General features: G+C 40.7%; 1 protein-coding gene across 2 annotated transcripts in view; it reads right to left on the bottom strand.

Annotated features, from left to right (window-relative positions):
• Nucleotides 1–24,252, bottom strand: part of ZCCHC2 (zinc finger CCHC-type containing 2) — a 48,891-nt gene that overhangs the window by 7,468 nt on the left and 17,171 nt on the right. Inside the window, exons 4-12 of one of the 2 annotated variants that reach the window (XM_089895281.1) lie at nucleotides 22,791–22,862; nucleotides 20,338–20,450; nucleotides 14,411–14,505; nucleotides 11,505–11,588; nucleotides 9,515–9,572; nucleotides 7,297–7,432; nucleotides 5,765–5,829; nucleotides 5,282–5,376; nucleotides 1,565–1,693 (exon numbers count right to left, since the gene is read on the bottom strand). In XM_089895281.1, the coding sequence (XP_089751407.1) occupies nucleotides 1,565–1,693; nucleotides 5,282–5,376; nucleotides 5,765–5,829; nucleotides 7,297–7,432; nucleotides 9,515–9,572; nucleotides 11,505–11,588; nucleotides 14,411–14,505; nucleotides 20,338–20,450; nucleotides 22,791–22,862 (847 nt within the window). The remainder of the gene's footprint in view (nucleotides 1–1,564; nucleotides 1,694–5,281; nucleotides 5,377–5,764; nucleotides 5,830–7,296; nucleotides 7,433–9,514; nucleotides 9,573–11,504; nucleotides 11,589–14,410; nucleotides 14,506–20,337; nucleotides 20,451–22,790; nucleotides 22,863–24,252) is intronic. The other variant, XM_089895282.1, reaches the window with a different exon arrangement.

Raw genomic sequence — 24,252 nt, 5'->3', positions numbered from 1 at the left:
CCTCATTCAGCATATACATTTTTTTGTGTGTCTGTGGACCACTTTTAAAGTCTTTATTGAATTTGTTACAATATTGCTTCCGTTTTTTTATGTTTCCGTTTTTTTTTTGGCTGCGAGGCATGGGGGATCTTAGCTCCCCGATCAGGGATCAAACCCCGCACCCCCTGCATTGGAAGGGGGAGTCTTAATCACTGGACCACCAGGGAAGTCCCAACATATACATTTGTGATACCTCATTTCTGGAATGGCAGGGTAAGAGCCTCTGACACTCCATTCCTCCATAAAAGCAACAAAAATCCTGGCAAAAACTAACAAAATCAACTTTTTCAGAACTCTGGAAATCAATTAAAGGCTCGCAGCAATGTGAAGAGTGTTTATTAAAGAAAAACAGCTGAATCTTGTAAGAATAGCAACCACTGCGGTATTTCACCTTGCCCGAATTCTTGCTCACATTCTCCACCTCTGAAGTAGCTTTGTAAACTAATAGTCTTGCAACTACAGTAGCTACGAAAACAAGCAGCCTAGCAGCCGCTCTAAGAAACATGGATTTGGAACTCTGTAAAAGCACCTTCCTAAGGAACCGTCACTATCTGTCTGGCAACTTGAGTTCACTCTGTGTTAACAGCAGCTTGCCCACAGGGCACGTGTCACAATCAATCTGCAGCAACCGTTTAACAATCTGGCTGCCTGGGCTGGCATGACCAGTTGAGGCTAACAATAGTCTGACCAAAAAACTTAAAAGGAAAAACTGAAGCGGATGTTCACAGGGAGCTCTGAAAAGCTTCAATATATTCCTGGGAACCTAAAAGGCCATGCTCATATCTAGGGCTATATATGCATGCCCAGGAGAGACCTAAGAAGGCTCTATACTCTTATTTCTGGCTGACTCTGAGCCTCCATTTAAGGAGGAATTGAAGACATAGTACATACAGAAAACAAAGGGCAAAAGAGCAGATGTAAATCCTACCTTATCAGTAATTACAGTAAATTGTAAATTTCAATAGGTCAAACACTCCAATCAAATGGCAGAGATGGGCAGAATTGCTAAAAAACCATAATCCAACTATAAGGTGTCTTTAAGAGATACTTTAGAGTCAAAGACACAAATAGGCTTAAAGTAAAAGGATGGAAAAAGAGGTACCCTGCAAACACCCAAAAGAGAGCTAAAGTAGCTATATTATTATCAGACAAAATAGATTTTAAGAAAAAAATTGTCATTAGAGACAAAGAAGGATATTTATAATGATAAAAAGGGTCAATCCATCAGGAAGACATAAACGTTATAAATATATGTGCATCTAACAATATGCAAGCTTTCAATCTTTCTACATTAACTCTACATTTTGTTGTGACTGTCTTCTTTCTCTTTAATTTCATATGCAGTGAAATAGGTTTAAAAAAATCAACATCACTAGGAACTGCTAAGTCAGTGGTCTACACGACACCCTTTATACCAATTAAAGTCAATAATGACATTTACAGTACCATAAAAATACTTATGTTTGACTGATTTTAAGAACACACATTTTCCTCTGACACCCCCAAATCCCTCCAAAGAGCAAACCTCTGTCTTTTTCTTCTTCACTTTCAAAACTTTCTCTTCCATCATGTCTTGGGCTAGACGGAGAACTGTAACTCTCTGAAGATGTTTCTCCACATGTGTCATGTCCAGATCCAATGTCCAAATTCACATCTAAAAATAAGGTGATTTTTAAAAAATAGAATTGTTTAGTTAAATAAATTTCTGAATTGAACCATCAGAAATTAGTTACACCCTTAATTTTTTTTTCCAAGTTTTTCTATAATTACCTAAAAAAGCTGGCCTCTGACCTAGGTAAAAATTCATTACTGAAGCACAATTTTATTTGAAAATAATTGACGACTTTTTTGCGGGGGACAAATGCATTCTTAGGCAGAGGCAGAGGAAAAAATCAATATAACCGACTTTAAAAAATCAGAATTAAGATTCTCTGCAGGATCTGTCCAATATTAGCACATTGAGCCACTTTTTAAGTCTATACATTTTAACTCCTCAGAGCATGTTGTAAAATTCTTTCTTTAAAAGAACTCAAAAATAGAACTGACTGCCAAAAATGCTTATTCAGTTAAAATTTGTATGCCTGAATATTTAAAAAGAGTAAATTGCTTCCCATCAAGTAGACTGAGTAACCCCTGAGTTCTAACCAGAAATGATGGACTGGGAACAAAACAAAACAAAACAAAACAAAACAAAACAAAACCATTGGGATAGAGTGAGCCAAGATTTGCTCACTAAAATGCAGTGAAGACTTTGAAACTCTAAAGAGTAAGTTTCAGAAATGTAAAAAGAAAAAAGAAAAAGGCAGCTATTTCTCAAAATGAATTTATGAAATGATTTTGTTTAGATTATATAGCTAGCAAATATTCTAACCACCAAATGTCATATATTAATTTGCAATTTTCAAAGAACTAAATACATAAATGTAAATCTATGCTGAACATAATTTTCCCTTTCTGACAATCCAGGTGCTTCAGAATTGTGTAGAGTGTCTTTGGAATTTTTATAATAAAAAAATATGTGATCCTTTGGAGTCAGAGGTGTGGCTGGAAGGTGAGGATGAAATAACTATGCCAAAGGCTATTCCACAAATTGCCCTTTTAAACAGAGAGATAAACTGTTTTCTCTATCATGTCTCAAAAAGATTTTAAAAGCAAACACACTGCAAAAACACAGATGATGAACAGCACTGACTGCTTTGGGGAGAAGACAACATGGAGGGACGCAGTGAGGGATTTATTTTGTTCCCTTTTGTACCTTCAGAATTTTGAACTACATAAATGTATTTTACTCAAAATAGAAGTTAAATTTTAAATTAAAAATAAATAAGGGCTTTCCTGGTGGCACAGTGGTTGAGAGTCCGCCTGCTGATGCAGGGGACACGGGTTCACGCCCCGGTCCGGGAAGATCCCACAGGCCGCGGAGCGGCTGGGCCCGTGAGCCATGGCCGCTGAGCCTGCGCATCCGGAGCCTGTGCTCTGCAACGGGGGACGCCACAACAGTGAGAGGCCCGCGTACCACAAAAAAAAAAATAATAAAATAATAAAATAAATAAATAAATAAATAAATAATACTTATCTTTAACTGAGTTATTTAAAATTTTCAGCTTCAATATAGTATCTACATTTATGATATGCGTGATTGTTCTATTAAAAAAATCTTAAATATATCTTAAGTTTACTGAATGCTTAAAGGTAATCACCTTCTTAAAGGTAATTCCTTAGTATTTCAAAGGGGAATTAATAAACAGAGGGTTTTCCCTTTAAGTTGGAGCCAGCAAACATCTGAGCTATACTAGACAATAAGACAAGTTGTACAAAGTATTGATATATATATTTATAGTCGTACTCTATAAATGTAAATATATATGAATCTGTGACATATATAGAGAACAAAATAGACAGAAAAGGTTAATCTTGAATCAAAAATCCTGAGATTGTACTTTCATAATATTTGAAAATAAAGAAATAAAGGAATTAGAGCCTGAGATGTTATCAAAAGTTCTTATAGATAGCTAGTAGGAAGCAGCCACATAGCACAGGGAGATCAGCTCGGTGCTTTGTGACCACCTAGAGGGGTGGGATAGGGAGGGTGGGAGGGAGACGCAAGAGGGAGGGGATATGGGGATATATTTTTATGTATAGCTGATTGACTTTGTTATAAAGCAGAAGCACACCACTGTAAAGCAATTATACTCCAACAAAGATGTTTAAAAAAAAAAAGTTCTTAATAACCTATACAGCATATGTTTTCTTCTAACTTATTAGAATAGGGAAAAGGAACCACATTACTGAACACCTCTGTGCTTGATACTAGCTAAATGCTTTTCATGTTATCACATTTAAGTTTTACAGTCTGGTGAGATAGATATTCTTCTTCTTTTACAAACTTAAGAAAATGGTGGAGTAAGGATTCAAACCCACATCTGTCTGAGATCAAAGTCCACACACTTCTCTGAAAATATGAAGCTAAAAGGGAAAGAACTGTTACAAGCTTTTTTGGCATAGTTCCCAAATCATGTGAGAGACGAGAGAGTGATGTCATGAGGGTGGTATATATTTGACAGGAATTTCAACTATAGAATGACCTGATTTAGTGTGTGCTTTAGAAGACAGTGCAGAAAATGAACCAGAAGGAGGAAACAGACAGGGAGGCCTGGCAGAAGCTATTTCTAATCATCCACTGACAGAGAACTCTTGTCTTCCTTATTTTAGCTTCTCCCCCTCCTTTTAGCTGCCATCACCACAGGAAACCTCAAAGATACTGAAGTGTTACAATATACTCATAAACATGGTTTTTTCCCATGTCATTTTCCCCCCAAAGACAGCTCAGTTAATTAATTCAATGAGTGGGCCAGATGATTTTAGAGTCAAAATGCAACTATATTTCCTTATCAATATTAAATCTCTCTAAACAAATAGCTAGTTTAAAAATGTACTCCATTAAGAAAATGGATATATTCTGGTTATTTATGTTGCATCACAACTGAAGGTACTAACACTTGAATAAAATTTAAATTAAACAAATCTTATTTGTAGGGTCAGCTGTCAACATATGTGTTAGAAACAGACACAGACAAACACTTTCCTAGAGGTCTGTGAGCTTTTATTCTTTTTTTAAAAATCTTTACTATTAGTGGTGAAGGTAAATGTAACACAGAAAAGTTACCAATGAACCAGCACAAGGGACATTTCTCAGTCAAATGAACACAAAATCTTTCACTTAAAAATAAAAGGACCTTAAAATAATGGTGGGTAGATGGAGACCACACAAATTGAGTACAACGAAAATCTGAGGGTCTGAATTCCCCTGAAGTCCCATAAAACTCCACAAAGGACAGTCATTAAAACATGAAAAAGTCAACAAGATTTTTATAAGTGACTTTACACAAGAACGGGTACAGGCTTCCACGAGGGTGGAAAGACCCCGCAGGTCCTGCGGCCTCTGCTCTGGAGCAGGGATTGGCTGAGAAGGAAACAATCGAGGAGACTGCTGCTACCAGGGGAAGGAAGAGGTGCTAGAGTGTCACTGTAGCAAAGGAGAAATTTACCTCCATGGCCGAATCAAATTTCCTGCATTAAACAATTCTGAAGTATTAATGGAGTTAATTCAGAAATCACTATTCACATCAACGCAGGAAAAAAAGTGTTATCAGGCTTTGACACAACAGCCTAATACCTCCTGCAATAGGTACCCTGCTAAATATATTTAGGTGACGTGTATTTGAAAGAAAAACACCCTTACCTTTCACAGAACCACCGTGGGTGTGCTGAGGAGCCGAGATTCGAATACCATTTATTCTACTATTCAATCTGTTGTCAGTTTTCTTAATTTTCTCCCTAAGCCGAAAGTATACATGTTACCCACATTGTTTATGAGTCCCTAGAGAACAACACTAAGTACAGTATTAATAAAATTCCCCTCAAATTTTTTTTATAATTACAAAAAATGTTTAGTAAGGTACAATGTAAATCCAAGATTCACCCTTTAGTTTACAGGGCTGAGAATTTTGCCCCTCCAAACTGAATATAATATTTGACAATAGCTTTATTTTTATCACCTGCACGTGTTGATTATTTAGAACTGAAAAAATTTAAGTCCAGAGTAAAAATATGAAGAAAACTAATGGAAAAATACTATTTATACTACATAAATTAAACATGCCCATTATCAAATGTTGTCTCTTCTTACCAATTTCTATTACTGGAAAGATTAAATTGCACCTACTTTTCTATTTGTGACTTTCCTTTTTTCTTACTTATTGAAGATAAACTTCGTTTTTCAGTTGAATGCTAGGGAAAAGAATAAAAAAAAAATCAGACTAAAGCGAGACCATACTCGTGTAGGTATCCTCTTATTCTGATAAAAAACATTAAAATAATGCAGTCCCAGTTGTATATTCTAACACGTTTTTATTTCCAACCTCTTTTTTGACGTTACCTACTTGACTCACTAAAATCTGCATATTCTGACAAATACTTAATATTAATTATGAGTATAATATTTATTTCGTAGTTTGCTTTTAAAATGGATGTGTATTTTTTCTTCTCATCACAAAATAAAGCACAATCAAGTAACCGGTATTTGCTATACGTTTACTAATATTCTCGTAAAGTTCAGGTTAGTAAAACTGCAACACAGAATTGCGTCAACTCTAAGAATAAAAGGTGCTAGCGCTGAAGTAGAGGGGGAAAAAGTATAATCACATAGACCTAAAACTCGGCCATTAAGTAAGCATGACTCCGATAACACACAATTCCTCAAAGTATGCTTTAATGCTTTAGTTCGTAAAAACACATTCCAGGAAAGGTTAACATTTGGATCTGAGTGTTGGCCAGTAATCAAAATCAATTTTCCAGAGAGAAGGTGGTTCTCTCCATAGCTGTGCCAGTAAGTACCTCTCATGTATCTGTAGTGCCATGTTACCTAAACACACTTGAGAGCATTCTGTTCTCTGATTACACCAACTCCTAAAAACCAAGTATTTCCTAAGTACATTCAGGATTTGCTGGTAAACTGGCCCAACAACTCATGAGGGAAGGTCCGTTTCAAAATTCACATCACCAATAAATAGCAAGACAGTGACTGAAATGTGAATAATTCAAAAGCAAAAAACCTGGCATAACAATGCATCCCTAGTGAAACATTTTAGGCATCACAATAAAATGTACTAATATTTTTGAGCCATAAAAGTAATACAGGGCTTCCCTCGTGGCGCAGTGGTTGAGAATCTGCCTGCCAGTGCAGGGGACACGTTCGAGCCCTGGTCCAGGAAGATCCCACATGCCATGGAGCAGCTAAGCCCACGTGCCACAACTACTGAATCTGCGCTCTAGAACCCGCGAGCCACAACCACTGAGCACGCGTGCCACGACTACTGAAGCCCGTACGCCTAGAGCCCGAGCTCTGCAACAAGAGAAGCCACCACAACGAGAAACCCGCGCACCGCAACGAAGAGTAGCTCCCGCTCGCCTCAGCTAGAGAAAGCCCGCGCGCAGCAACGAAGACCCAACGCAGCCAAAAATAAATTATTAAATTAAAAAAAAAAAAAAAAACAAAGTAATACATATACACTTCTTCAGGTCACAGAGGAGCTTAGATCATGTACACCAATTAACTTTGAAGTCTTACATTCAAACATTCCTTCATTTCTTCTTACCAGATACACTATCTGACATAATAATGCTTAAAGAACTCGACTCTCATGCAGTGACAATGCTTGAACAGTATGGCACGAAGACAAAACAAAGCCCCCGTACCTGGTCAGCTAAGGCCACACAGTGCTCCGGGTGCTGAATGGTGGTGCAGGTTTGCTTCCTCCAATCCATGATTCCATTCTGTTCAGAATACTGCATGGTGAGCCCATCCAACGGAGAACAACTTGTACCAATAGTGCTATCAAAAGAAGAGTTCACGCAAGTATGAAACACTGTCTTCAATCAGCTAACCTTCTCATCTCATAATGAAGAAGCTATACTAATCCTTTCTTCAGTATATTAGTTTTTTATAGAATGCCTAGCAACAGCTCTAAGGAAAAAAGTCTACTATAAGAATAAACCAGTTCATACATCTCTTACCTATTTAATAATTAATACCTGCCTCTGAGGAAGTTGACAACAGAGGCACAGTCTGTCTTTAGACTCATCCTGCACCACTCACAGCTGGGGTAACCCCAATCTCAAGAGAAGCACTATGTAGTGTGTGTGTCTAAGGCAAGTGAAGGGACAGGATAATGTGACTGAAAACCAAAAGAAACACACAACAGAAACAGACTTAGACAGAATCCAGAGAATGAAGTGATTGGACACGGACTCTGAACTAACAGTGTTTCACATCGGTCAAGGACTACAAGACGACAGAATTTTGGAAGAATACTGGAATATATAAAAAAAGAACCAAATTTAAATTCTAGAACTGTACAATAAACTGAAATTAAGAACTCAATGGATGGAAACAGATGAAAAAAATCACTGAAGAGGAAATCTGAACATGAGAAAATAGACTGGAACACAGAGGAAAAAAATGTGGAAAACAAAAAAAATTTGAGAGAACACCTAGGACATGGTGAAAAGTCTAACCTGTAAGCATCCCGAGCCTCAGAAGAGGGAACAAGAGAACAGGCAGACGCAATATGTGAAGAGAGAATGGCCTGGGCTTCTCTAAAACAGAACTGTATCAAACTTCAGGCTTAGGAAGCAGAACTCATTCAAAGAAAGCTACAAATATATCATAGGAAACTGCCGAAAACCAGACAATGGGAAAATTCAAAAACACAGTCAGTTTGGAAAAGCACACTAACTTTCAAAGAGCAGCAATAAGATTGAAGAGCAATGGATACCCACTGTCCACTGTTGCCCCTAAAAGCAGAATCTGGGGATGACACAGTTGATTTGGGAGGTGATCCAGAAGTGGGAGCAAGGAGTGGGGAGAACGAAACAGGAAAGGAGGAAAAACCAGCGTGTGGGTCCATTAGTGAGGCTGCCGCTATGAGCGACAGAGGCTCAAACCAGCTGGGACCTCCCAGAATTATCTCCCCAAAGGGCAGGAAGCGGGAGCTCCCCACCAGTTGAGGACTGACCCCTGGGGCAAATTAACGTGCAGCTCTGAACTGGGCTGGTTCAAGGGCTAAGCAGGCTCATAGAATCAGCACGGGCCCTGAGGCAGGGGGCGGACAGTCACGAGGCAGGGCCTGCGGAGGGACGGTCACAGTGTGAGGGGGGTTAGAAGTCACATAAATGATTTTATGTGGCTTGCAGCAGAAATCAAACTGGGCTGAGAGGATATGATGTGAAGGACCAAGGGCACTAGACCGGAGACAGCGACACTGGAGCTTCCGAGCACTCACAGAAAGTAACTACTAGCCTGGAGCCCTATGTCGTATGAGCAAAAATGTCTTTCAAAACTGAAGGCAAAATAGACATTTTTTCCAGATAAAAACAAAGTGATTTCATTACTGGCAGATATGATGACAGGGAATTCTCAAGTGTTCTTCAGTTAGCAGGATGCTCAGGCACACTGGAAGGAATGAAGAACAGTGGAATGGTAGAAACCTAAATGATTAATGCAAAAAGGTTTCATGAGGTTTAAAACAGAATTAAGATGCATGACAGCTACAGTTTATAAGCTGGGAGGAAGTAAGTTAAGTTACAGTGATCCAAGGTCCTCACGTGGGAAATGGTACAAGCACAAATATCAGACCTTCCTAAGTCAAAGATGTAGAATAAAACCTCTAGGTAACCATCAGAAGAATCGAAAAACAACATATGGAAAACTATCAAGGCTAATAGAAGAGAAAAACAGAATTTTTAAAAAACGCCCAAAAGCAAGAAAGGAGAGAAAGGAAAACACAGAAAAGGTGAGACAAATAACAAGCAAACAGTAAACCGGCAGAATTATAGCCAAATATATCAGTAAGTAAATGTGATGCTGATTTAAAAACGCACAAAGTCATTCATGTTTTAGGAACTAGATACCTACTTCACAAGGGGATTTTTCCCGGTATGTTTCTTGTGGATTATGGTGTGCTGTAACACATCTAGAGTGGAGGAAAAAAACAATTTATTATACCATATGCTTCTACAAAATCCAAAAGGAAGACACAACTAATGTATGTGACCATAACAGTGTTGACAGACCACGTAGAGCACTTCCAAGCATTTTTCACAGAAAATTCCTTAAAGAAACAATTTTTCAAAGGCACAGTAATTTCCTTAAATACCCTGTCAAATATGTTCCACCTAATAGCAAAATCAATTCTGTCCAAGACTACGAAATTTGACATGAGCATTACGCTGCAAAACCACACATTCAATTTCAGGCTCTTTTTTAACCATTAGAAAAAAAAAGAAGTGTCTCAAATATCAAAACACCACATGTTAATAAAACCAACACCCATGTACCCACCTCCCAGATATCTCTGTATTTGCCTCTTTTTATTAGGAAAGGAAATATCCCAGAAACAACCGAAGGCCTCCCTCCATTCCATTCAGCTCCCTCCCTCTACAGAGGTTAACTAGTTGAAATAATCTAGTGCATGTTTTTATTTTAACTACCCCGTGTGTATTCAAACACACAGTGGTGCGACATGTTTGAATATACTATAAATATGCTTCATTTTAATTGCCACCTAGCATGAATGTACCACAATCTATTTATAACTTTATTAACATTTGAAACATTTGGGTTAACATCCAAGTACTTGCTGTTACCCATAAGCTGCTGGGAGAGCCTGAATCCCTGTCCCCTGAACACACGGACGACAATTTTCATAGAAGCAGAACTGCTGGGTAGTAGCATTAATCACCTCCAACTTCACAAGAGTGTCAAATTTTTGTCCAAAATAGTTGCACCAAGAGTTGTATCAATTTAAATTCCCATCAACAGTAGATGAGGATTCCCATTACTTCATATCTTTGATAATGTCAGACTTGAAAATGGTTTGCCAATCTGATGAGTGTGAACTAATCTCTCATTGTTTTTTTGTTTCTTAATTATTTTATTTATTTATTTTTGGCTGCTTTGGGTCTTCGTTGCTGCGCGCAGGCTTTCTTTAGTTGCAGCGAGCGGGGGGCTACTCTTCGTTGCGTGCACGGGCTTCTCATTGCGGTGGCTTCTCTTGTTGCAGAGCACGGGCTCTAGGCACACGGGCTTCAGTAGTTGTGGCACACAGGCTCAGTGGTTGTGGCTCGCGGGCTCTAGAGCACAGGCTCAGTAGTTGTGGTGCACGGGATTAGCTGCTCCATGGCATGTGGGGTCTTCGTGGACCAGGGCTCGAACCCGTGTCCCCTGCATTGGCAGGCGGATTCTTAACCACTGCGCCACCAGCGAAGCCCCTCTCGTTGTTTTTTTCTTTTTTTCTCATTGTTTTTAGTTTGCATTTTCTGGACTACTCGTGAGGCTGAACCATTCAAGTTTCTTCTGTGAGAACTGCCTATGTTTATCTTTCCCCATATTGTTGACCAGACTGATTTTCTCAATGATTTTTAGAAGAATCTATAGTCTTGGACGTATAGTCTTTACACCTGTAAATATCCTGCAAATGTCCTCTGAATGGTAACCTCTTGTCACTTGTTAAGCTTTCATTTAGATTAGAAAGATCTCCACTATGGTCATGCTCTGGCCTGTCAAGAAAGCCTTCTCATCTCAGACTATTAACATTTAAAAATTTAAGTTTTACATTTTACATATTACATTAAGTTTATATATGTTGCAAATAATTTGTTATTCATTTGAAATTTTCTGTGCCCAAAGAAGTAGGGATCTAATTATATAACTTTTTTTTTGACTGGAAAGCCAGCCAATACCATTTATTGCATATTCTTTCCCCACTTTTCTGTAAGGCCACCTGTCACATTCCAAGTTCCCATATGTCTGTTTCTCAGTTCCTTAACCTGTTCTAACGGTTTGTTTACCTATCCCTGTGACAATATCACGCAGAATGACTTTATTCCAGTGAATCAGCGTTTACCTTCTTCTTGACTTGAAGCTTCTGAGCTGTCTTCTTTTAAGTGTTCTAATATCTTAGAGGTCTTCAGGGAGGATTGTAAGTTATCTGCGGGAAGTATTAAATACCATTAACTTTTAGGGAAGATTATAATAGTGAGAAAAACAAATATAATAATGACTCTTCTCCCTCGGAGGATGAGAGTGGAGAGTTAATGGTAAAGAGAACATGTCTAGTAGTTAAGACTTTGAAGAAAGCTAGAGGACATAGCACAAAACCCTGGACTGGGAGTGGGGACCCTGAAGCATGGAGCCAGCCCTCCCCATAAAAGCCACAGGAGTGAAGCAAGCTGCTTCACATCTGCCTGCCCCCACGTGCTCTTGTGCAAAATGAGGAGATGGACTAGATTAGTGCTTCTCAACTATCTGTGCTGTGTAAGGTTTTGCAGAATTTCCAGTTTGTGTGGATCGCTCCTTTTATGAAAGACAGTATAACGTGGCAACGTCAGATTACTCCCAGCGTCTCCTCTCTGTTCCTGTTCTTCTACCATAGACCAGTGACCAGCGGTCACGGACCAGCACTGACCCATGGAACCCGCTCTGATGCACTGGATTACGTCTCCATTAAAATACAGACCAGTAGGCTTCTGGAGGTCAACATTTTAAGTCATTCAGGAGTTTAACATTTGTTCTCTCAGCTGTCAGATACGGAATATTGCTCTCTATTGCGGGGGCAGGGGAAGTTAGAGCTGTCATTTCTTAAAAGAGTAAGTGCAAATGAACTTTGCCAATGATGTGTTCTTTGGAGAAATAATTTGAACATCCTGACCAGATTTTCCACAATCTCAAAACATGTCCTTTACTTTATTTATTTATTTATTTATTTATTTTTTGCGGCACGCGGGCCTCTCACTGCCGTGGCCTCTCCTGTCGCGGAGCACAGGCCCTGGACGTGCAGGCCCAGCAGCCACGGCCCACGGGCCCAGCCGCTCCGCGGCACGCGGGATCCTCCCAGACCAGGGCACGAACCCACGTCCCCTGCATCAGCAGGCAGACTCCCAACCACCACGCCACCAGGGAAGCCCTCAAAACATGTCCTTTAATACACTATTTTGATTTCACAACGATCTGATATCTTAAAATCTACCAGCCTCTTTAGCATTGCTCGTGTAATTTAGATACTGCCAAACTCTCCAGCCGGGTTTTCTGTTATTTATGTGTGTACTACTCACTTGGGTACATTTTCCTAGGCAGCCTGCTAAAATCCGAATTAAAAGCTTAAGTTCATGCTTCAATGCTTTTTTAGAATTAGACAGACGCTATTTATAGATATTCATTAAAAACCACACTTGGTTCAAGTGGAAAGCACTGACTGTTAAATCTGTTATGACTCTAGAATGATCAGGACTCTCTTTTCAAAAAGCTACTGCCACTATTCAGACATGAATTTAAACATGGAGTTGTTCATCTCGTCTTAGTCATGAAGAGTCATTAATTCTAGTTGCTACTTTTTGTTTAAATTGTTTAAGGGATATATACATACACACAAATGATTAGAAAAACTAAAAGTTAACCCCTATGTTACAATAAATATCCAATCACACTATTTTTTTTTTTACCTCTTTTTTTTCTCCCACTTCGAACTGAGGAAAAATGCATTTTCTTTCCCCTCTAGGTACAGGGAGACATGGCTTTGTTGAAAGCAGAAGGAAAGATTCGAAAAACAAGAAAAATACACAGCGACTTGCCATAGTGGCTGTGCTTAAAGTTAGCAGAAATTCTCCTAAAGCACACATCGATGTTACTGGCAAAATATTTGTTAAAAAAGGCAGCTAAGATAGACGTGTATAAAACTAAACTCAAGGCAGACCATGATGAATGCTGAAACACGCGGGCAAAACCAAACCACAGGAACATAAGAGAAATCTAGGGAATCCTCACGAGGTGTTATTTCAGTTGGGTCCTGAAACAGGTGTGATTTTAACAGACTGTAACAAAAGATGGGGTGCAGAACGAGCCAAGACCCTGGGACAGGAAAAGGCAGGGAGGGTGTCCTGAGTGGCTGCCAAGCCTGTGAGCCCGAGAGAGGTGAGAGGCGGCTCAAGGGGCTCACGGCAGGGCTTGAATTGCACAGCAAACGTTTAAGGTTCTAAATAGAGGATTAACAAATTGATCCCCGAGACAAGCCCAGGACAGGTTATAGTACAGTAAGAAACTAGAATCTGAGACAAGTGAGGCTTTGCACAGTCTGTGCATGAAAAAAAGACCTAACTAACAATGGGATTGGTGAGGAGGGGTAAAAAGGATGATGTCCTTTGTCTGGCGTGACTTGGCCTTTAAATGACTGAATACAAAGAGGAAAAGTGAAAAGAGTAAGGCCAGAGTTTCCAGCCTAGGAGGCCGGGGAGGTCATTATGGGAACAGGGGCACATCATGAGAGGTTATCCATCATGCAAGCAGCACTGAAGCATCTCTACAACCTGTAAGCCAGATCTCCCAAGGAACTTGAGGATCCAGTATGCCCACGAGTTTGAGATACTTGGCCCTTGCCTTGGAATCAGTCTGTTTTGTGACATTAGCTTTTTTTTTTTTTAATTTTTTACTTTTTACTAGAGTATAGCTGATTTACAGTGTTGTGTTAGTTTCTGCTGTACAGCAAAGTGAATCAGTCATATATATACATACATACACTCTTTTTTATATTCTTTTTGCATATAGGTCATTACTGTTTTGTCACATTAGCTGTTGTAAGTTATTTTCTTTAAAACTGCAGTGTAAAATTCACTAAAAACTACAAATGTTTCTAATTTTGTATGCCACTATTCCTTGACCTTAACTAAAGTGACAATCCCATACAAGATGGCATGGTAAAGCAAGAAATCCAAGCAAGGAAAAGGCCAAATTTCTACAGAGAAGCAGAGGGACACTTACTGAGGCTGTGTAGAGGGTCTGACGATATGGACTGAAAAAAGCTGTGTACTTTCTGATTCTGTAGAAAAGCTCGTGATGAAGTTGAAAATAGCTGCCTGCATATAAAAAGAAAAGACATTCATTAATTTCATGTACTATAAATCCACGAGATAGTTTAGATTGTAAACAAACCCAGTGGCAGTTTAATTCAGGTATAAAAAACTGTTTTCCTAAGGAAAAGAATATTATTTGCTAATGTATTTCCCATAGGAGGAAGTGAATAAAAGACTTATTTACAAGAATCTAATAAACAGGCTTATTTTTAATTTTATATAATCTAGTGGTAACGCTTCAATTCTAACCAACTATGTATTACTTCAGCCTTTTACCCAAGTGGTCCAATAGTCGCCTTTCTGCTCAGAAAAACAACTTCAGTTTCTTTACCCTTCTTCATAGGTGTTACTTTTCATCATTTGGGTGTACCATGAAGGCACCTTCCCACAGTCTGAAAGTAAGAGGTTGGGAAGTTCGGGATGCAGGAGTTCTGGAAACTACGAACGGAACGCAGCCGCCAAGTTAGTTACAAGTATTACTACAGACTAAAGTATGACTGATGATGCACCTCAATATGTATCACACCACAATTCTAAGCTGTTATCTTTAAAAAACGGCTTTCCTCATGCTTTACTAATGTCATTAAAAGATTCCAACTGGAGGTCTCCCCTACAAAAGGGACTCTGCAAAAAGGGGCATAGTTACAGCACAGTCTAATGCAAAGTTTACTTGGGATCTGAATACCAGCTCAATCGCTTAAAAGCTGAATCACCCTAAACAAGCTATCTGGCCTTTCAGTTCCGATTTCTTCTTAGGGAATATACTAACATTCTTCAAGATTATGACACTCAAATAGTATACCCATATTAAACTGTCACCCTGCTCAAAATCCAAACCCCCTTCCATTACTTTTGAACATTTTAAATGCTCATTTAAAAATTTAATTCTTAATGTCTCCCCAAGGTTTTGGATCTATCATTCAGATTAGTTATAAAATCATCAAAATACCATATCAAGAGATGACCCTTATAGACCAAAGTTGCCTTGTGCATTAGACAAAATTGCTTCTTTGTTCTCAAATGTGGAGGTAAATATTCAATAGGAAGACAAAGGGAGGAAATGAAGAGATGGAAGAGAAATTGAGATAAAAAGTGTGGAGCTAGTCTAAATTTCCAGGTCTGAACACATTACCTAAGGCTGAGGATTAAAATCCAAAGGCATCTACTGCCCAGTTACATTTACAAACCAAATTAACTGGTCAAAAGTACAGGCATATCCAGTATACGAAAACCACACCTGAGATAAAGGCAGGGGCTTGGTTGGAATCAGCATACAGACTCAAGTCAGGGTTCATTGCTGCATAACCACAAGATGGCAGTTATACCCAACTAGAACCCGAAGTGGCCATAAACTACTCAAGCAATCAAATAAGAAAAACTGGATTACATTTTTTTGTTTGTTTGTTTGTTTGTTTTTGTGGTACATGGGCCTCTCACTGTTGTGGCCTCTCCCGTTGCGGAGCACAGGCTCCGGACGCGCAGGCTCAGTGGCCATGGCTCACGGGCCCAGCCGCTCCGTGGCATGTGGGATCTTCCTGGACCGGGGCACAAACCCGTGTCCCCTGCATTGGCAGGCGGACTCTCAACCACTGCGCCACCAGGGAAGCCCAGGATTACATTTTGACATAACAGAAGTCATCCAACCCCAAATGTACATTTCAGTGCCATATCTTCATTTTCCTAATTTACAGTGTACTTGGAAGTAAATGCAGTATGTCCTGTACCAATCCAATCTCCACTTCACTTATAAATTCATTACCTACCTCTCGCTTTCATTTCTCCCCCTCCTTTATAATTGCTACATTTCTTAAATGAATTATAGCGATACTAATCTAAAATTCACAAACTGAGAATAAGTGTCCTAAAATCCAATTAATGGTGTTGGGACCACAGGCTAGCCATACAAAAGAATCAAAGATGTTTTTAAAAGGAAGTATTACGAAGAAAACATTTTAAAAATATAATTTTTGAAGAGAAAATGTCTTTTCAAGCTGGACACAAAACCCTGAACCCGTAAGAGAAAAGACTGATAAATCCAACTACATAAAAATTTAAACCTTCTGCATGGTCAAGAAATAATGACAAACAGTGCTCCTTTCTTTCATCTAACAAATAACTCTTATAAATTAGTAATCAATAAAAAAGTGAAAGGGACTGAAAAATTCATTCACAGGAAAGTACAAATGGCCACTCAAATACAGATTAAAATGAGATACAGTCTTCCTTTTTGAGAGACTGGCAAAGATGAGAAGCTGAGAGTATTTATGTCTGCTGAGGTGTGGAGGAAATGCAAAAACAAGGCTTCTGAGGGTATAAAGTGCTACTGCCTCCTCAGAAGTAATCTGGAAGTACCGCATATTAAAAAATGCACACTGTACTTCTGACCAAAAATTCCAATTCCAGACATTTCTCTTACAGAGAAGTGTGTTAAGAAACATATATGTGGACAGTCACTGTAATATTCTTGTAGCTTTAAAATATTTAGGAAGAACCAAAACAGCCATAAAATACACTGATTAGTTTAATTATGGTACAACTAAAAATGGAACATTACGTAGCAAATAAAAAATGAGGCAGCAATCTTTTTTACATGTACTGATGCTTTACCATGTCCAATACATTTAATGAAAAGACTAAGTGGCGAAAAAGTGTGCAAAGGAGATTCATTTGCGCAAAGGAAATACACACAAATACACAAATTCAGGGATGTGTACGTGCACAGAGAATTTTTGGAAAGGTATGTAAGTTTTTAATGAAGGCCACTTCTAGTGAGTAGACTTGAAGCAAGGGATATCAGGGACTTTTCACATTACACCTTCCTTTGCATTCTCCACAAATAGCTTGAATAACATCTTTATAGTAAAAAGGCTATACACACACACACACACACACACACGAGATCATATGAGGAGAATCCTAAAAGCTATAACAAGGAGTCCAACACATACGTCTTAATTGTGGTGTTGGCCAAGAGCCAAATTTCTGAAAGTGGCTCCTTCTGGAAGTTTTTTTTTTCCCTCTGAAAACCTCAAACTTACAGAGAAGTTGCAAATAAAGAGAATTTTCTTTCTAAACCATAAATAACTGACCTCTGCTGCCCCAACACCGGGTGAAACATGAGTATTCCTACAAAGACATTCTCCTACAATCAAAATCAGGACGCTAACACTGATAAATCGTGACCTCCTAACCCCCAGATGCCAGTTAAATTTTGCCAATTGATCCCAAAGTATCCTTTTTACCACAGAGACCCAGTTCAGACGCTGTGCTGCATCCAGCTAGCCGTGCTATCTTCTCAGCCCTCCCTCGACTGTCCTGGCTTTAAGAGGACAGCGCAGATATTTTGTGGAATGATCACAATTTGGGTTTGTCTGCTGTTTCCTCGAGATGAGGTTCACAGCAGGAATATCACAGGAGTGAGGCAGTGCTCCTTTGTTGCTGCCTACTGTGTGGTAGGCGATCCTGAGTCAAGTTCACTCTCCTGGATCCAAGTAGCATCTGTCAGACTTCTCCACCCAGGGTTACTCTCCCTTCTTTAGAAGTAAGAAGCTCTGGGGAATGACTTTGACAACGTAAATGTCCTAGTCCTCAAACGTTCAATCTATTCGTTTATTATTTATCTCAACATGGACCCATGGTTTCCTATTTTATTCAATGATACTGTTCTTATTTATTTTGATGTTCAATTTGCTCCAGATTTGACCACTAGGAGCCCCTTCAAGCTAGCCTTTGTCCTGTGACCAAGCCAAACATTCCCTGAGGGCTTCCTTGCTCTCTGGCACGACGGGCTCATCTTGTATTTTTCCTCCTCCAGACCTGCAATCAGCTTCTCCTCCAAGGAGCCCGAGCTCTGTTCAGTGGAGAACGGAGTTACAAGTCAAGCTCTGGATACCAGGGATGCCCACTGCTACTGGGGTGTGGCTGCTTCCAGACCCTTTCAATGACCAGAGCCAGGGAACACACGTGTACACACACAACCACACTTATTTCTGTATCTACCTATATATACTGCAAATCATGAGTCTGCACCGGTATCTTCAATTCCAATGAGACACTCCAGGGTTCATTCTGGTTTTCTCCTTTCCATACCATAACTCTCTTCTCCAACAGAGAAACTTGGTTCTCATGATTCTTAATATATACCCTAACTAGGCCCATCCCCCTGTAGTAAGCTTATCTGTCTCCCACTGTCACTGCTTCTCCCTTCGGAGCCCTGAGCATACGCCCTCCTGACCCCGTCTGGGCCCCACACCCTGCCGGGCCACCTGTCATGTGTGCACCCTCTGGAACATTAGGCCACGCCTCCCACCACCATCACGGGGGGGGGGGGGGGGCGGGGGGGCGAATGATTTCCCTCCCCAAAGGCTGTCACCCAGCGCAGACACCAGGCTCGCGCTGCCACCCCCCACCCCCGTATCACAGCTGCACAAGCCCCTCCTGAGCCACCTGTATGTGGGGGGGCCTGAGAGCGCACCACCCTCTAAGGCGTGCTCTGCGAACCACGCGCCTCCAGCAGCCTAGAATCCCAGCACTGCGCTCACCCCAGTACTGTGCGGCATGACTCTGCCCTTTAACAGGCTCCCCAGGGATGCACACGCCCACGGATGCTTGAGCAGCAGCACAGGGGACTCGAGTTCAGCCAACTCTTCCTCACCCAACCCCACCCCATCTCAGCCCTGGAATGCTCTCTGTGCCCACCCCCAAGAGACCCAGCCCCTCCCACTTCTCCTCGGCCTTCTCTGGACCCTCCCACTGTGCCCTCTGGGATGCCCGCCCTTCAGTGAATGGGCTGGTGCCTTCTGACTCTAAAATCCCGCCGGCCCGGCCCGCTTTCCTCACAGCCCATCGTGCGCCGGGCTGCGCGGGACGGGCGCTCCCCTGAGGCTGCTCCCCGGCCACTCCACGTCTGGCTCCAGCCTCCAGGTCGCTCTTCAGTCCCTCCACGCCTTCCATCGTGCTCGTGCTCGTAGGGGGGCTTCGAATTGGACCCTCCAGCTCTCTGCTCCGCTGCCTTTTCCCAGTCACTCCCTCCATCTCCTCTCTCGTTTCCCTCATTTGCTTCCAAATCACACCCTAAATCTTGTCATACAATGGAAATACCCTCCCTCCCGGATTTCTGCTTCTGTCCCCAGCCCCACCCCATCCTGAGAATACTCAGGGGGCCTGGGGGCAGCAGGAGGGTCACTGCATGAAAAGGCTCGCACCTCTGCCTCAGCAAGTCTTCCTCCCAAGCTGGGCCAGCTTAGCTTCAGAGGGCAGATCAGTCTCACCTAAGCCCCGACTCTAAGCCACATATGCGCCAACACTGTTTTCACTTATTTTACTTATTAATAACTGCAAGTTTCCAGTATAACAGCATTTGTTTCCTTGGCCGTTATTCCTTAGTTTCCCTCTCCTAAAGGGGGGCCCTCAGAGAGGGATGAGTGCCAACAATGACCAAACCACACTGGAAACCTCGGCTGCCCTTCACTTTCCCACCCATTAGCCTAATCTTACTCAGCAACTTAAATCCAAAACCATCTCCAAAGTTGAGCTCTTGGACAAGGGCCTCTTCCAATAAATATTTTATGGTGAAAATAAGAGGTTTCACTGAATATCTGCATACTTTAGAAACGATTTTTATGATAACAGACAGCTGAAAAGTACAAGGATATGAGAAATTCGTTTGGTGTCTACTACTAGCCTAGATCTAAATAACACAAGGATAAAAAGTCCATTCTGACAAGTACTCCAGAGGAGGAATCTCTGTGATCTCCCCTAGAACTCCATCCTCAGCCCCGGGACGGCCACGGCCCAGCCTGTGAGGCTGCCGGGGAGGTGCCAGTAAACCGTTACCTCAGGATGGGCTCCAGGTCAGGGTGCCGCCATTCTTCCCTCTTCAATGAGCCCTGATTCAGGGCTCTTAAGATGGTCTTGTCAAAAGTCTCCGAGGACAACTCCTTTGGAAGCTAGGAAAGAAAAACCACACGACCAACGTTAAGTTTCTCACTTACTGACAAATATGTCACACACCAAAGGCACAAAAGGAAGATGAATGCCTCCTACTCAGAAATCATCCCAAAGCAGTTCCTTTTCTAAATCTTCCCGAAAAGCGGCACTGCACAGGGCACCGCGGGGTCCCGAGGGACGGGGAGGGGCCATGGGTGCCAGCAGCGCTAAGCCTGCTCTGGGCCTGCCGGCACTCCCCTCCCATCCCAGGACACCACACCAAGGTTCTTTAGTGAAATGGAGCCTTTCGCAGGGCACAGGGAGTATTATTTTTATCCTCAAATAGTATTCTGAAAACTGCGATCTCCGCCTTTGTAGTTATCACTTTTGTGCCTTCTGTATCACGTGTGAACCTCAGGCCATGTCAGACTGTCAACGCTACACACCAAATAAAGACCTGGGTGTGAAAGATGGGGTGAACACTCAGAATCTTACATAAAAAGATTAATTGGAGGTTTAGTAACCTTTTCCTCAGTGTGATGGAGGTGGCCTCAGAGCCATGTACAAGAAATCACAAAAAAATCATCAGTTGACCAAGAAAATTTTTTAATTAAATAAAATGACTTAAAACTTTGTTTTTATTAACTAGTTTACCTATTAAAATGCCTAATAAATTGATCCCTTATAAAACTAATTTTCCAAGTCTTTCAAGAACTCAAAGTTTTAAATTTGACTTTTGATAACTAGTCTTTGCAATTAACTTGTGAACTGCAGTCACTTTCACTAAAATTAAGAATAGAACCATTAACACATTTATCTAAGGTGCCACAGGAATATAACACTCTATACAAATTTGTCAGTTTACACATTAATGTTTAATTGGAGAACCCAAAGTAAGTATTCTTCTGACAAATAAGCATTTTGAGTCAACAATTCAGAAATGGAAAATTTAACAAAGGTAGCGGAAGTATTACTATTTTAGGCACAGTAAGACTATGGAATCAAGATGTTATCACAGAATGAAGCTCTTCCTGGCCCTTTTATTAACGTGGTAAGGTCAAACACTCTGCTGGCATTCCACACACCCACTGTGTAAATCACATCCTCAGACCACTAACAGGAAGAAACACGTTCTGGATCTACACATTTTTCCAAACAAGGAAAAGACCATTCATTTCAGTATTTATACTTTGATGTCATCATTTTAATACAGATTTAGAACATTAGGCATATATCACATTACCCATTTTAAACACAATTTCTCCTGAATATCTGTACACAGCCAAAACCAGCTTCAGTGGAGAAGCTTATTTCAACTACCAAGTGACTGATCGCTCTTCTAAACACAGGAAGGTGAGAATATATTCATTTTCACCTGGTCAGTAACTGCTCACGTGACTGGGCAGAGTGCGGATATGCAGCCAGCAGTATTTGCAAACTGATTTATTTTCAAGTGCTTTTGTCTTCAATATCCAGGGACTACTTTCAGTCCTAGAGGAAGGCATATTCGCTAAAAATACATGTCTCTTCTATACCAGTCACTCGAACTTTCTCACCTGCCTGGTCTTCGTTCCAGCATACCCAGTCCCCCACCTCCGGGGCCCCGGCTCAGCCACAGCACAAGCTCAGCGTGCTGGAAGGCATTCACACCTCGGTACAAGTTTTTCTTTAAAAACACTGAGGCCTGACGGATAACCATCTACAAAATCTCATTACAATTTAGTTTTTGCAACTCTCCTCATTAATCCATTCATTCATTGAGTTAACATACAGTTCAAACTCCGACCCTGTCCTAAGTATTGTTTCTGGCACGTGGATACAGCAGTGAGGATGAAACAAGAACCCTGCCTTCATGGAGCTTCCTTTCTGGCAAGGAGAAACAACACCCCCTTTTATTTTTTAATGTGGAAAACCATCAATTCCTTATATTGGTAATGTAAGGTAACAAAATCTATGTTTAGAATAACATGACATTTTCTACATCAATGTTCATGAAGAGTTGTAAGCCAGCCTTTATATACACGCTTTAATTTTCCTGGTGTTTGTTTTGGTACTAAGGTTTTTGGATTCTGTATACCAGCAGTCCCCAACCTTTTTGGCACCAAGGACCAGTTTCGTGGAAGACAATTCTTCCACGGACCGGGGCGGGGGGTCGTGGGATGGGATGGTTCAGGCAGTGATGCCAGCGATGGGGCGCAATGGGGAGCAGCAGGGGAAGCTTCGCTCACCGCCACTCACCTCCTGCTGTGCGGCCAGCTCCTAACAGGCCGAGGACTGCTACCTGCCCGCTGCCCGGGGGTTGGGGACCCCTGCTGTATATCACATAAAAATCGTTTTAACAAAAAAATCTATACTTTTACCTTCAGCAGAAATTCCTGTAGTTCTTGGTGGGTTTTTGTTACTGTTGTGACTGAAAGATCAGACCAATTTACCTGATTTAAAAAAAAAAAACACGTTATACAGTTATTTCTTAGGCAGGAACTGACTGGAAAAAAGCCATGTGTAAAACAAATGACCTTACTTTAACTTTATCAAGATTAACAATTAGAAATATAAAAATCTGGTATTGTCATAATTTCTTCAAAACTGTTAAAATTAACTGTATATTGACATTCTACTTTAAAAAATTTTAATAACTCCTTTCAAAGTGCATGGTTTTCAAAACAAGCTGCCTTCTAAAAATGTGACTATACTTTAGTAATTTTTCAGAAAGGGAAATGTCTTACGTTCCTCTTGGTGACATTGTAGGGACTCTAAAATGACACTTCGACAGCACAGATCTATGCCCCAAGAAAAAAGAAAAACTCGATCTCCTGGAACTTTAATTAAATATACATTCTTAAGAGAAATACCAAGTTTACTGCCCTTCTTTGGTAGTACTGTATTGCATTTTTATGGGGACTTATGGTTTATGAAAAGATTTCATCTTTATCTTAATGCTTTACAATCCTATTAACGTAGATGGGGCAGACATGACTACCTCCGTTTTCAGATGGAGAAACTAAAACTCAAAAAGGTTAACTTACTTAGATTCAACTCTAGGTAAGCAGAAGAGCCAGAACTAAAATCTATTACCCACCTACTTCTTGGATACCTTTAACTCAGTGGACTCGATGGTAACCCACTAATAATTTCTACTTCACAATTATTTGAGCTGAGTGAATACTTGAACTATGTTAATACATAAGCCTTACCAACCAATCATGCCACAATTAACCAGATACTTAAGAATACATACAAAATTTTATCTAGCAACCCTCAAACAAATATCCTTATTAAGTGACACATCTTTTAAATGATTTTTAATTATTCAAATGTTTGTTGAGCAGCTACTTGTGTCAGACACTGTTCTTATGAAAGGATACAGGAGTGGACAAGACAGTGAAGCCTCTGCTGGCTGAGGTCAGAGTCTAGTGCAGGAGTCAGATTAGAGCCAATGAATGTACAAGGAGTTCCATCAGTGATCAGTGCTCCAAAGAAAACGAGCTGGGCATGCAGCAGGAGCTGGGAGAAGCACGTCAGAGGGGTGCCAAGAAAAGTCTCAGAGTAGGGGCCGTCGAGCCTGTGTGTGACCTGAAGGGACGTCAGCTGTGCCAGGGTCTGGGGGAATATCGTTCCAGAGCCAGAGGACAACAAAGGCCTTAAGGAAGGAATGCGCTTAGAGCTCCAGCAACAAAAGGAGAGCTGGTCTAACTGAATGACGAGAGCAGGGGGACTTGTGTTAAACGTTACAAAACGTAGGTGAAACATGGAGATAAGGACTTAAAATTTGAAAACTGAGGATATTTCTCACAGAAGAAGGCAGAAGCCAGAGTCCTGAAA

This window comes from Delphinapterus leucas, chromosome 14 (genome assembly GCF_059928025.1).
Source record: "Delphinapterus leucas isolate spDelLeu-1000000601 "Yukka" chromosome 14, BTC_Dleu_Yukka2, whole genome shotgun sequence".
NCBI lineage: Eukaryota > Metazoa > Chordata > Mammalia > Artiodactyla > Monodontidae > Delphinapterus > Delphinapterus leucas.
Note: the sequence above shows the minus strand (reverse complement) of the source record. Positions and strands in the feature narration are given on the sequence as shown.